We start from the raw sequence: 14,848 nt of genomic DNA on the forward strand, positions 1-14,848 counted from the left end.
GGGCAACTGGCTCAGCCCGGTTCTAAAAGGAATGCAATCAACTTTCTCCCGGTGGAAAACACGCTTACCCGGGCCAGATTAATCGAATCGCCTCATTGGTCGAGATGTATGTTCGTTCCATAATAGGTCCATACAAGTTTAAAAGACTTTGGTGCAGCTTGCTAACACTAAACTCGTGAGTTGCGTCAACCAGGCTAGCAGTATTCATATGTAATATAGGCGACGTTTTGCCATGCGTTTTGTATGAAATGCCGCGGAAAGAACGGCGCAAGAACCGGGAAACATTTTCCACCAATCGCCAGTTTTGGACATTATCTGACACAGGCCAATAAATCTCTAGCTCGGGAGTTGAAATAAGGTAGTGTGGGTCCAAGCAGGTGTCACTGGATAGGCTAACACAAGACGGCCCAGACAAGGTGTCTCTGGTTTGATTAAACAACAGGACACTTGGAAACATGTCGGAGAAACGCCGGTCGCGATGGTATTTCGGTGGACTTTCCTCAAGTGCTGCCGCCAGTATTACACACCCCTTAGATCTGATCAAGGTAAGATATGCAGAGGGGATCTGATCAAGGTAAGATATTGTAATGTAACATGCAATGAGTGATTCTGTCCCGAAGCCCAGCGCGCAATTGACTTTGCCACTAAAGTATGCTTGATTTAAGGAGTCAATATCTGCATTTATAGAGCCCCACAGTGGAGGCGTCATAATACCCATCAAAAATAGTTTTTCCACCATGAATTTTCCCCATGGGGGATTTTAGAATCACTTAAAAATAAGTGCTGTGTTTCGTGTCGGTTTACCCTGGCGTAAAGTTACGATAACCATGTAAATCTCTCTCTCGGACAAGGTGACAATATATTTGCAATATATTTGTCAATATATTCACCTCTATTTACTCTCTGATTTTGAACATGCTAATTAGCATCAAAGTAGACTTCACGCAAGACTACTAATCCCTACAAGTTTCTGCATGTCTTCTCTAGCTGACACATTTTCTAACAGGTTTTGTATCAATTTAAAACTTGCACAAGACAGTTCACATAATTGTCCATTTACAGAAATGCAGCCAATGTATTCATTGCAACATTTTGCTAACATTAGACAGTTAATCCAGAGATTCTTACCTTTGTCTCGATTCGTCAGTCTGGTCCAGATCATCATGGTATTTGTAGTTCTTTAAGGTAGCATATTCATTTTTTGGGGTGGGTAAATACAGGTGAATGATATGATTATTCATTGACAGTTTTTGATCAAGCTGCGTTTGAATGCCAGAGCATGTAAGTGGACCAACAAGAGCTATCCGTTTTACTAATTTGACTTCAGATTCTGACGCTTATCCACGTTTCTCCAAACATCACAAATCAAAGTGTTTTTTGACAGCCTGGGTTGCTCCTCCTGCTCAGCATCCATTCTTTATTCATTCTAAATGGTTCATTTAAGGGTTACGTTTTGGATAGGGTTAAAACATAAAATATATATATATATATACTGCTCAAAAAATAATGGGAACACTAAAATAACACATCCTAGATCTGAATGAATGAAATATTCTTATTAAATACTTTTTCTTTACATAGTTGAATGTGCTGACAACAAAATCACACACAAATTATCAATGGAAATCAAATTTATCAACCCATGGAGGTCTGGATTTGGAGTCACACTCAAAATTAAAGTGGAAAACCACACTACAGGCTGATCCAACTTTGATGTAATGTCCTTAAAACAAGTCAACATGAGGCTCAGTAGTGTGTGGCGCCTCCACGTGCCAGTATGACCTCCCTACAACGCCTGGGCATGCTCCTGATGAGGTGGCGGATGGTCTCCTGAGGGATCTCCTCCCAGACCTGGACTAAAGCATCCGCCAACTCCTGGACAGTTTCTATATTTTACCTTTATTTAACCAGGCAAGTCAGTTAAGAACACATTCTTATTTTCAATGACGGCCTGGGAACAGTGCCTGTTCAGGGGCAGAACGACAGATTTGTACCTTGTCAGCTCGGGGGTTTGAACTCACGGTTACTAGTCCAACGCTCTAACCACTAGGCTACCCTGACAGTCTGTGGTGCAACGTGGCGCGGCCCCCCAAAGAAATGCCACCCCACACCATGACTGACCCATCACCAAACCGGTCATGCTGGAGGATGTTGCAGGCAGCAGAACGTTCTCCACGGCGTCTCCAGACTGCCACGTCTGTCACATCTGCTCAGTGTGAACCTGCTCTCATCTGTGAAGAGCACAGGGCGCCAGTGGCGAATTTGCCAATATTGGTGTTCTCTGGCAAATGCCAAATGTCCTGCACGGTGTTGGGCTGTAAGCACAACCTCCACCTGTGGACGTCGGGCCCTCACACCACCCTCATGGAGTCTGTTTCTGACCGTTTGAGCAGACACATGTACATTTGTGGCCTGCTGGAGGTCGTTTTGCAGGGCTCTGGCAGTGCTCCTCCTGCTCCTCCTTGCACAAAGGCGGAGGTAGCGGTCCTGCTGCTGGGTTGTTGCCCTCCTACGGCCTTCTCCACATCTCCTGATGTACTGGCCTGTCTCCTGGTAGCGCCTAAATGCTCTGGACACTACGCTGACAGACACAGCAAACCTTCTTGCCACAGCTCGCATTGATGTGCCATCCTGGATGAGCTGCACTACCTGAGCCACTTGTGTGGGTTGTAGACTCTGTCTCATGCTACCAATAGAGTGAAAGTACCGCCAGCATTCAAAAGTGACCAAAACATCAGCCAGGAAGCATAGGAACTGAGAAGTGGTCTGTGGTCACCACCTGCAGAACCACTCCTTTATTGGGTGTGTCTTGCTAATTGCCTATAATTTCCACCTGTTGTCTATTCCATTTGCACAAGAGCATGTGAAATTTATTGTCAGTCAGTGTTGCTTCCTAAGTGGACAGTTTGATTTCACAGAAGTGTGTTTGACTTGGAGTTGCATTGTGTTGTTTAAGTGTTCCCTTTGTTTTTTGAGCAGTGTATTTAAATGTGTTTTCCACTGGGATTGAACACACAACCTCCTATGCTGAGCACTAGGAACAACCCCAGATGTCGAAAGCACATCGTCAGTAAACATCAACATCTGAAGTAAAATGTGTAAAATCGTGAGATTTTGTTGGCTCACTTACATGCCCTGGCATCCAAAAGCAGCCCTGCTTTAGGCTATCAAATACCTGGCTATCAAATACCTGGCTATCAAATAACTGTCGATAAATAATCATATCAATGGATAGAATCAGTAAATGAATGGCTGCAACAACGGTCTGACGAGGACAACTGACAACTGGCACTGCATAACAAATGAGGCCTAATTAGACAAAATAACAATATGTCATTTGAACAAAATAGTAAGTGGTTCAATTGACTCAGTATCTCATTTAAATGACTTAGTAGCAGGTTTGAAACGACCTAGTAAAAAAATATATAATAACTAAGTCGTTCGGACTATATACCAAGTCGTTCGGACTATATGCCAAGTCGTTCGGACTATATGCCAAGTCGTTCGGACTATATACCAAGTCGTTCGACTATATACCAAGTCGTTCGGACTATATGCCAAGTCGTTCGGACTATATGCCAAGTCGTTCGGACTATATGCCAAGTCGTTCGGACTATATGCCAAGTCGTTCGGACTATATGCCAAGTCGTTCGGACTATATGCCAAGTCGCTCGGACTATATACCAAGTCGTTCGGACTATATGCCAAGTCGTTCGGACTATATGCCAAGTCGTTCGGACTATATGCCAAGTCGTTCGGACTATATGCCAAGTCGTTCGGACTATATGCCAAGTCGTTCGGACTATATGCCAAGTCGTTCGGACTATACGCCAAGTCGTTCGGACTATACGCCAAGTCGTTCGGACTATATGCCAAGTCGTTCGGACTAGATGCCAAGTCGTTCGGACTAGATGCCAAGCCGTTCAGATTATTCTAAGGCTCTACGTTTCTTTTCTTCTTCCTTGGCCTTCAGGACTTCCGCAAAAATAACAAATGGGCTGAATTGTACCAATGGTATGACGTTTCTATGAATTAGGCCTAACAGTTCACTTCATCGGCTCTCCTACTAGCCCAATATTTAATACTAGTGAATTCTACAGTTCACTTTACTGGTTGTAATATTTGTGTTGAGTCTTCTTGATGGTTCCTTATCTCGGTCGTGGAGAAAGTGGGAGTTGTGAGTCTGACATCATCACGTCCACCAGTTGTCATGTAAACATTTAGACCTTGGTCTTTGACTGTTGTTGTTCTGTGTGAACTTTGACTTCCAGTTGATGCATTATCAACATCACACCGAATGTAGCTATTTATTCATTTAAAAACAGTAATACTAAAACGTTACATTGACATTGACTCCTCTCTACTGTGTCTCTTCCTGGTTTCTGATATCTGTTCTCCTCCAGGTGCACCTCCAGACACAGCACGAGGTGAGGATGAGGATGATGGGAATGACCATGAGTGTGGTGCAGAGAGAAGGTGTTCTGGCTCTCTACAGCGGCCTCAGCGCCTCCCTCTGCAGACAGGTGGGTAAATACGCACACCGCCATCGCCTCCAAGATCGTTATGTTAAATACACTTCTTGTCATATTCTGTATGTTCTAATGTCCCCATGATCAATAGTCTGTGGCACTAGCATCAAATAGTCCCCGTGATATGCAACTTTTCAGGGAAGTCAGGAACCAATACAAATCAAATCAAAACAAATTTATTTATATTGCCCTTCGTACATCAGCTGATGTCTCAAAGTGTTGTACAGAAACCCAGCCTAAAACCCCAAACAGCAAGCAATGCAGGTGTAGAAGCACGGTGGCTAGGAAAAACTCCCTAGAAAGGCCGAAACCTAGAGAGGAACCAGGCTATGAGGGGTGGCCAGTCCTCTTCTGGCTGTGCCAGGTGGAGATTATAACAGAACATGGCCAAGGCGTTCAAATGTTCATAAATGACCAGCATGGTCAAATAATAATAATCACAGGCAGAACAGTTGAAACTGGAGCAGCAGCACGGCCAGGTGGACTGGGGACAGCAAGGAGTCATCATGCCAGGTAGTCCTGAGGCATGGTCCTAGGGCTCAGGTCCTCCGGGAGAGAAAAAGAAATTAGAGAGGGCATACTTAAATTCACACAGGACACCGGATAGGACAGGAGAAGTACTCCAGATATAACAAACTGACCCAAGCCCCCGACACAAACTACTGCAGCATAAATACTGGAGGCTGAGACAGGAGGGGTCAGGAGATACTGTGGCCCCATCCGAGGCCCCCCCCCGGACAGGTCCAAACAAGCAGTCAGTTAGGAAAGCAAAGGCCAGCTTTTTCAAATACAAATTTGCATCCTGTAGCTCTAACTCCAAAAAGTTTTGGGACACTGGAAAGTCCATGCAGAATAAGAGCACCTCCTCCCAGCTGCCCACTGCACTGAGGCTAGGAAACACTGTCACCACCGATAAATCCTCGATAATTGGGAATTTCAATAAGCATTTCTCTACGGCTAGCTGTGCTTTCCTCCTGGCTACCCCAATCCCGGCCAACAGTTTCGCACCCCCCGTAGCTACTTTCCCAAGCCTCCTCAGCTTCTCCTTCACCCAAATCCAGTTAGCACATGTTCTGAAAGAGCTGCAAAACCCGGACCCGTACAAATCAGCTGGGCTAGACAATCTGGACCCTCCCTTTCTAAAATTATCCACCGCCGTTGTTACAACCCCTATTACCAGCCTGTTCAACCTCTCTTTTGTATCGTCCGAGATCTCTAAAGATTGGAAAGCTGCCGCGATCATCCCCCTCTTCAAAGGGGTGACACTCTAGACCCAAACTGTTACAGACTTATATCCATCCTGCCCTGCCACTGACCATCTCGAATCCCACCGTACCTTCTCCGCTGTGCAATCTGGTTTCCGAGCCGTCACGGGTGCACCTCAGCCACGCTCAAGGTACTAAACAATATCATAACCGCCATCGATAAAAGACAGTACTGTGCAGCCGTCTTCATCGACCTTGCCAAGGCTTTCGACTCTGTCAATCAACATTTTCTTATCGGCAGACTCAACAGCTTTGGTTTCTCAAATGACTGCCTCGCCTGGTTCACCAACTACTTCTCTGATAAAGTTCAGTGTGTCAAATCGGAGGGCTTTTTGTCCAGACCTCTGGAAGTCTCCATGGGGGTACCACAGGGTTCAATTCTCGGGCCGACTCTTTTCTCTGTATATATCAACGATGTCCCTCTTGCTGCGGGTGATTCCTTGATCCACCTCTACGCAGACGACACTGTCGTGACGTTGTATTAGTTAATGTGACGACTGTTGCTCATCGAATGATTAAAGATTTCTAATTACGTGATTAACTGAATCAAGCAATTATTAACTCATTAACCTGGGGCACCATGGGAAAATTAGATTTTATTGAGTTTCTATTTCCCAAATGAACTCAAAGAATATCGATTTTACAACAGCCGCTAATCAGTTATGATAAAAGATATACATACACATTCTAGGCTATTGATTAAAATTTAGTATAACGGGCCAACACACTATGACGCGTGTTACCCAAAATGGGGATTTAAAAGAGAGAGAAAGAGTACACGAGAGAAATATACATTTGGGTGAATTTGTCAGCTATGCTTATTCTAACCCGAGCCTTGCCCCAAACTGCCGCTCTTATGGGTTAGAATATAATGATGTAATTACGTGGGGAAGGTCTCTGTGGATTCTCCGCGTGAACCGTTCAGGCTGCTCAATGACGCACTTCTCTGGCGCAACTCTCTGGTTGTCCTCACGATGTCAGTGTCCTTTTGGCTTAGGAGTCTGTTCCCTCGCTCTGGAATGGCTCTTCTGAGGACAGACAGCTCTGTAGCTCAGAGCTCACAGCGTAGGAATGAAACAGTGTAGATACCACGATTCAATGGGGAGTGGAGGCTAGGCGGTTCGACTTGAATTCACCTTTTTAGACCTCGGCTGCAGCTCGGGTCACTTAGTCTGATCTGTTAATTCTTCACGCACAGGTTTTATACCCTCTGGTCAGAAGTGTGCGTAACCTCCTTTAGGGCAATTCTCTGGGTGTACCAAGTTAAGGGCAAGCTCTAGATTTTACTCAAATCCAATTTTAGACAACCCAACTTAACATTTTGTCTTTACCAAAACATTCTCTTTGATTTGGACATTTCCCACACAACGTACAATGTATAAACATCAAACATATACTAGGAAAACTCTTAACGTTACAATATTTTCATAAAAATGTAATTTATTAACCTTTAATAACAAAACAAAAAATGACAGACATTTTCATATTCCATCTATCGTCATGACCACCATCGTGGCTGACGGAAGCCATTGTGCCAAAGTCCCTTTATTTCATGTTTAATGTTCTGAGGCTGGTTCTCCATAGTAACAGGACAAAGGAATGTTGTCTGTGGCCTAAGATTTACCAGGGGCGTGAGGGGTCATAAACCCCCACATCTTCAGACCCCTAGATCTCTCCTCCTCTGGTGGGGTTGAGAGATAATCTGTAGGGTTGTGGTCTCCTGTAACCTGACCTGATCAGGACAGTCATGACAACACCATTCTGTATACATCTGGCCCTTCTTTGGACACTGTGTTAACAAACCTCCAAACAAGCTTCAATGCCATACAACACTCCTTCCGTGGCCTCCAACTGCTCTTAAAGGCTATTAAAACTAAATGCATGCTTTTCAACCGATTGCTGCCTGCACCTGCCCGCCCGACTAGCATCACTACTCTGGACGGTTCTGACTTAGAATATGTGGACAACTACAAATACCTAGGTGTCTGGCTAGACTGTAAACTCTCCTTCCAGACTCATATTAAACATCTCCAATCCAAAATTAAATCTAGAATTGGCTTCGCAACAAAGCCTCCTTCACTCACGCTGCCAAACATACCCTCGTAAAACTCACTATCCTACCGATCCTTGACTTCAGCGATGTCATTTACAAAATAGACTCACAAAAGACTCACAAAAAACACTCTATTCAGCAAATTGGATGTAGTCTATCACAGTGCCATCCGTTTTGTCACCAAAGCCCCAAAGCCCCATATACCACCAACCACTGCGACCTGTATGCTCTCGACGGCTGGCCCTCGCTACATATTCGTCGCCAGACCCACTGGCTCCAGGTCAACTATAAGTCTTTGCTAGGTAAAGCTCCGCCTTATCTCAGCTCGCTGGTCACCAGAACAACACCCAACCCGTAGCACGTGCTCCAGCAGGTATATTTTACTGGTCATCCCCAAAGCTAACACCTCCTTTGGCTGCCTTTCCTTCCAGTTCTCTGCAGCCAATGACTGGAACGAATTGCAGAAATCGCTGAAGTTGGAGACTTATATATCCCTCACTAACTTTAAGCATCAGCTGTCTGAGCAGCTTACCGATCGCTGCAGCTGTACACAGCCCATCTGTAAATAGCCCATCCGACTACCTCATCCCCATATTGTTATTTATTTACTTTTCTGCTATTTTGCACACCAGTATTTCTACTTCCACATCTATCACTCCAGTGTTAACTTGCTATATTGTAATTAATTTGCTACTGTGGCCTATTTATTGCCTTACCTCCTTACGCCATTTGCACACACTGTATATAGACTTTTTCAATTGTGTTATTGACTGTACATTTGTTTATTCCATGTGTAAATCTGTTGTTGTTTGTGATTACTTGTTCTCAACTGGCCTACCTGGTTAAATAAAGGTGAATTAATCAAATATTATCTCTGCCCCCCCCAGATGACTTATTCTCTGTCCCGCTTCGCCATCTATGAGACAGTGAGTGATCAGATGAAGGACAGGACCCATGGTCCCATGCCCTTCTACCAGAAGGTCCTTCTGGGGTTGGTTGGAGGTACACACACTGTATTCACACTGTGTTTTAACCACAGTGTTATCTGTTGCTACACAGACCTAAACCCAGCTGGCTCTAATGACAACATGATTAGTTCTGTAATGCTCTGTTGTACACCTTTCACACTACCGAACTGGGCCAAGATTACACATCCACTATAGTTGCTGGAACCGTGCTGGGTGGAACGTATCACAGGAGGCTGCTGAGGGGAGGACGACTCATAATAAAGTCTGGAACGGAGTAAATGGAATGGTATAGAACACCTGGAAAACGGTTTAATATCATTTCACTAATTCCGCTCCAGCCATTACAGCGAGCCTGTCCTCCCCACTGTACAGGTCACCACAATACTGTGTATAAGTCTCTCACCGTTGTCTGTGGATTTATAGTGACCCCAGCAGTATGGTTCATGTCTGTCTGTCTGTCTGTCTGTCTGTCTGTCTGTCTGTCTGTCTGTCTCTTTATTTATTTATTTATAGTGACCCCAGCAGTATGGTTCATATCTGTCTGTCTGTGGATTTATAGTGACCCCAGCAGTATGGTTCATATCTGTCTGTCTGTAGGATTTGCCGGGGATTCATTGGGACCCCAGCAGACATGGTTAATGTCAGGTGAGTCAAATCTAGAAATAAGATGACTGATTTGTATATTTTAAGAATTGTATTGCAGTTGTCCATGGTTGATAATGTCTACTAGATGTCGTGGATGACATGCAGTATACAGTGGCCTGTGAAAGTATTCACCCCCTTGGCATTTTCCATATTTTGTTGCCTTACAACCTGGAATTAAAATAGATTTTTTTGGAGGTTGTATAATTTGATTCACACAAAATACATACCACTTTGAAAATTCATAATATTTTTTGTGAAACAAACAAGAAATAAGACAAAAAACAGAACTTGAGCGTGCATAACTATTCACTCCCCCCATAGTCAATTATTTGTAAAGCCACGTGTTGCAGCAATTACAGCTGCAGGTCTCTTGGGGTATGTTTCTATAAGCTTGGCACATCTAGCCACTGGGACTTTTGCTCATTCTTCAAAGCAAAGCTGCTCCAGCTCCTTCAAGTTGGATGGGTTCCGCTGGTGTACAGAAATCTTTAAGTCATACCACAGACTCGGCCATTCCAAGACATTTAAATGTTTCCCCTTAAACCATGAGTGTTGCTTTAGCAGCATGCTTAGGGTCATTGGCCTGCTGGAAGGTGAACCTCTACCCAGTCTCAAATCTCTTGAAGACTGAAACAGGTTTCCCTCAAGAATTTAACTGTCATTCAATTCTGACCAGTTTCCCAGTCCCTGCCGATGGAAAAACATACCCACAGCATGATCCTGCCACCACCATGCTTCACTGTGGGGATGATGTTCTTGGGGTGATGGGGAGGTTTGCGCCAGACATAGCGTTTTCCTTGATGGCCAAAAATCTACATTTTAGTCTCATCTAACCAGAATACCTTCTTCCATAAGTTTGGGAGTCTCCCACTTGCCGTTTGGCAAACACCAAATGTGTTTGCTTTTTTTTTTTTAAGCAATGGCTTTTTTTTTTCTGGCTACGCTTCCATAAAGCCCAGCTCTGTGGAGTGTACAGATTAAAGTGGTCCTGTGGACAGATACTCCAATCTCTGCTATGGAGCTTTGCAGCTCCTTCAGGGTCATCCTTGGTCTCTTTGTTGCCTCCTGATTAATGCCCTCCTTGCCTGGTCCGTGAGTTTTGGTGGGCGGCCCTCTCTTGCCAGGTTTGTTGTGCTGCCATATTCTTTCCATTTGTTAATAATGGATTTAATGGTGCTCTGTGAGATGTTCAAATTTTCTGATTTTTTTTTATAACCCAACCCTGATCTGTACTTCTCCACAACTTTGTCCCTGACCTGTTTGGAGAGCTCCTTGGTCTTCATGGTGCTGCTTGCTTGGTGGTGCCCTTGCTTGGTGGTGCCCCTTGCTTGGTGGTGTTGCAGACTCTGGGGCCTTTCAGAACAGGTGTATGTTTATATACTGAGATCATGTGACAGATCATGTGACACTTAGATTGAACACAGGTGGACTTTATTTAACTAACTGTGACTTCTGAAGGTAATTGGTTGCACCAGATCTTATTTAGGGGCTTCATATCAAAGGGGTGAATACATAAACACACACCACTTTTCCATTTTTGATTTTTTCATTTTTTTTTGAAACAAGTACTTTTTTAAATTTCACTTCACCAATTTGGACTATTTTGTGTTTGTCCATTACATGAAATCCAAATGAAAATCCATTTACATTACAGGTTGTAATGCAACAAAATAGGAAAAATGCCAAGGGAGATGAATACTTTTACAAGGCTCTGTATTGCTTTACTCAACCATTCAATAGATCAGGACTGGACAACAGCCCTCAGGGGGACTGGAGTGGTTTCACACTGTTCCCCCATCAGCCCTAGCAAATACAGCTGATTAAACTGATTGCGTTCTAAACTGAAGATCATGACTAGTTGATTATTGGAGTCAGATGTGTTAGCTGGGGACAAAATATGACACCAATCAGGCCCCAGAGGACTGGAGTTGCCTGTCCTTTCAACTCAGTGAACAAATGTACAGGGCCAAACATTCACACTTGCCACATTCCCCCTGATCCAGAATGCAGAATGACGTTAAAGTACCACTAGAACTCAGGAGAAAGTGAGTATGTGAGTTAAGTATAGTAACATAATATGATAACTTCCATAACGCTGTTAAGGATCATCTTTGGAGAGATGTTGACCTACACAAGTGTTGTTTTTCCTCCATCTCTTCCAGTTATGCTCATGCACTCGATGGACTGTTCCGGGTATGGAAAGAGGGTAAGTAAGGGTTGATTTGATGGTGGATCGTTGGGATCAGGCGAGGTTGAAGTCACTGGACGATTTGAAGGGACGCAGTTGCACTCATGACAGTATTTCTCCATAGAGGGAATGAAGAAGCTGTTCTCTGGAGCCACAATGGCATCTTCTAGAGGAGCACTGGTCACTGTTGGACAGGTAAGGGCCTATGGTGGGTTTGTGTCTGTGGGGGTATTACGTGTGTGTCTTTGTCCAAAATGTATCAGCTAGATTTAACTTCTATTTTATTTCTCTGTAGCTGGCCTGTTATGATCAGGCCAAGCAGCTGGTTCTGGGGACTGGAGCCATGCAAGATAACATTCTAACTCACTTCCTGGCCAGCCTCATCGCAGTGAGTGTCCAGTCTACACATTAGAAAGGCAACGAGACAGGGGCTGTGGGTTAGTGGTGTGGAGACAGGAGCGGTGGGTTAGTGGTGTGGAGACACAGGAGCTCTGGGTTAGTGGTGTATAAATGCCCTCTGCTTCTCTGTGTAGGGAGGCTGTGCCACTGTCCTGTGCCAACCACTGGATGTCTTGAAGACCAGGCTGATGAACTCAAAGGGGAATATGTGGTAAGTGTGTGTATACTGTAGATCAGGGCTTGTCAGTTCCAGTCCTAGGTATTTGCAGGACTGTAGCCTAACACTGTCCCACCCCCCGATACAACTAGTTAAGGGCTAGATGATTCATTGAATCAGGGTGTTGCTGTTGAGGGATAGAGTTAACATGTGTATTCACGGTGGGTTCTGACTCCCCAGGACTGAGGACAATGCCGGGGTAGATGTTGTTAGGGATATCACTGTGAACTGGTATGACTCTTTCTTTTACCTCAGTAAATCTAACCCTTCTCCACCTGTGGCCTCTGTGTTGCTGTTCTGATGTCATCAGGTCCACGGAGGCTTTATCTGGCAGGCTGCTGCTCCTCATTGCTCTGACAGTTCTGTTGTTGATGGTCAGGGAGGGAGGGCCGGAGGGCAATGAGGGACGGAGGGCAAATGAGGGTAAATGAGGGATGGAGGGCAAATGAGGGCCAGAGGGTAAATGAGGATGGAGGGTAAATGAGGGGCCAGAGGGTAAATGAGGGCCGGAGGGTAAATGAGGTACGGAGGGCAAATGAGGGCAAATGAGGGACGGAGGGCAAATGAGGGACGGAGGGCAAATGAGGGACGGAGGGCAAATGAGGGACGGAGGGCAAATGAGGGACGGAGGGGCAAATGAGGGACGGAGGGCAAATGAGGGACGGAGGGCAAATGAGGGACGGAGGGCAAATGAGGGCCGGAGGGCAAAATGAGGGCCGGAGGGCAAATGAGGGTAAATGAGGGACAGAGGGCAAATGAGGGTAAATGAGAGATGGAGGGTAAATGAGGGACGACGGTATTGGGAGGGAGGGAAGGTAAATGAGGGATGGGGGAGTTAGAAATGGGTTGTTTTCAACCATCGACCATGAGCTGCATTAAGAAGTGTCTTTTATCGTCTTGGATTGTGTTTCTTCTGTTCCAGGGCCTGCTACACTGTGTGAGAGATACAGCTAAACTGGGGCCCATTGCCTTCTACAAGGTAACTGTTGTCTAATATCATTGACAGTGAAGTAGCGTAGTTGACATTGCCGTAAACCAGCGGTGTTCAACCCATTCTCCTTGAGAGCCATCCTCCTGCAGGACGTTGTTCTTTTGTTAACTTATCACCTGGTTCTGCTTGCCAGCTGGAGCTTATAAAGGGATAATATACAAATCAGACACTCCTGTCAGTTTGGTGTCTTCTCTCAGTGGGTAAAATAACTATTTTCACCATGACTTGACTTCAAAGTGGTCCGTCTGTGAAATCAGGCGATTTTACAGCTTAACTAGCGACTTCACGTGCTGATATTGACTTTGTTGTTATTGTGTGTAGCTACATAGCTAGCTACCTAGCCAGCCCAGAGAGAGCATTCCATTGTGGGTTTTGTATTCGACTTGAGCTGCAACCGATTTCCACAAAGATTTGTTGCTTGTTATAATGACAAAATGAAACATTTGTTTACAATAAATATTGTTCTCATTATTTAACGCTGTAAATCATAGGAATTTGTGTTTTTTGGTAGATTATTTGCATTAGCACGAGAGAAGTGAGTTCGGGACAAACTGAAAGTATATAAAGCATGTAAATGTTTAAATCAAACTATTATATTAATCTGACTATTCACAATAATCATATTATTGTGTGCCTACTCATGTGCCGGCCGTGTTCCTATTGGTCAGTCACCGGGGATTGGCTCGTAACACCAGCCACACTGCACGATAAAGAACTTTGTGCCTACGGCGAATCAGCAGACACTAGGGCCCTACGAAGGCCCTGTCACACTGAACCCAAGACCTAGTGGTACTGAATAGTGGTACACTGAATCAGCAGACCTAGGCCCTGTCACACAGACCTAGGCCCTGTCACACTGAAGCCAAGACCTGTGGTACTGAATCAGCAGACCTACTGTCACATTGAGCAAGACCTGGTGGTACTGAATCAGCAGACCTAGGCCCTGTCAGACCTAGGCCCTGTCACACTGAACACTGAGCCAAGACCTAGTGGTACTGAATCAGCAGACCTAGGCCCTGTCACACCTGGTGGTACTGAATCAGCAGACCTAGGCCCTGTCACACTGAACGAGCCAAGACCTGGTGGTACTGAATCAGCAGACCTAGGCCCTGTCACACTGAACCTGGTGGTAGCCAAGACCCAAGACCTGGTGGTACTGAATCAGCAGACCTAGGCCCTGTCACACTGAACGAGCCAAGACCTAGTGGTACTGAATCAGCAGACCTAGTCACACTGAGCCCTAGTGGTACTGAATCACTGAACGAGCCAAGACCTAGTGGTACTGAATCAGCAGACCTAGGCCCTGTCACACTGAACGAGCCAAGACCTAGTGGTACTGAATCAGCAGACCTAGGCCCTGTCACACTGAACGAGCCAAGACCTAGTGGTACTGAATCAGCAGACCTAGGCCCTGTCACACTGAACGAGCCAAGACCTAGTGGTACTGAATCAGCAGACCTAGGCCCTGTCACACTGAACGAGCCAAGACCTAGTGGTACTGAATCAGCAGACCTAGGCCCTGTCACACTGAACGAGCCAAGACCTAGTGGTACTGAATCAGCAGACCTAGGCCCTGTCACACTGAACGAGCCA

General features: G+C 45.2%; 1 protein-coding gene across 1 annotated transcript; it reads left to right on the forward strand.

Moving 5' to 3' along the window:
- The first annotated feature begins 272 nt into the window (after window positions 1-272).
- LOC135538435 (mitochondrial dicarboxylate carrier-like) lies at window positions 273-13,944 on the forward strand. Its single transcript, XM_064964329.1, has 11 exons — window positions 273-545; window positions 4,404-4,523; window positions 8,735-8,871; window positions 9,413-9,460; window positions 11,464-11,505; window positions 11,623-11,666; window positions 11,773-11,843; window positions 11,944-12,036; window positions 12,182-12,252; window positions 13,180-13,243; window positions 13,924-13,944. The coding sequence occupies exons 1-11, from the start codon at window positions 456-458 to the stop codon at window positions 13,942-13,944; spliced, it is 801 nt and encodes a 266-aa protein (XP_064820401.1). The 5' UTR covers window positions 273-455.
- Window positions 13,945-14,848: the final 904 nt, after the last annotated feature.

Source organism: Oncorhynchus masou, unplaced genomic scaffold (assembly GCF_036934945.1).
Source record: "Oncorhynchus masou masou isolate Uvic2021 unplaced genomic scaffold, UVic_Omas_1.1 unplaced_scaffold_965, whole genome shotgun sequence".
Taxonomy (NCBI): domain Eukaryota; kingdom Metazoa; phylum Chordata; class Actinopteri; order Salmoniformes; family Salmonidae; genus Oncorhynchus; species Oncorhynchus masou.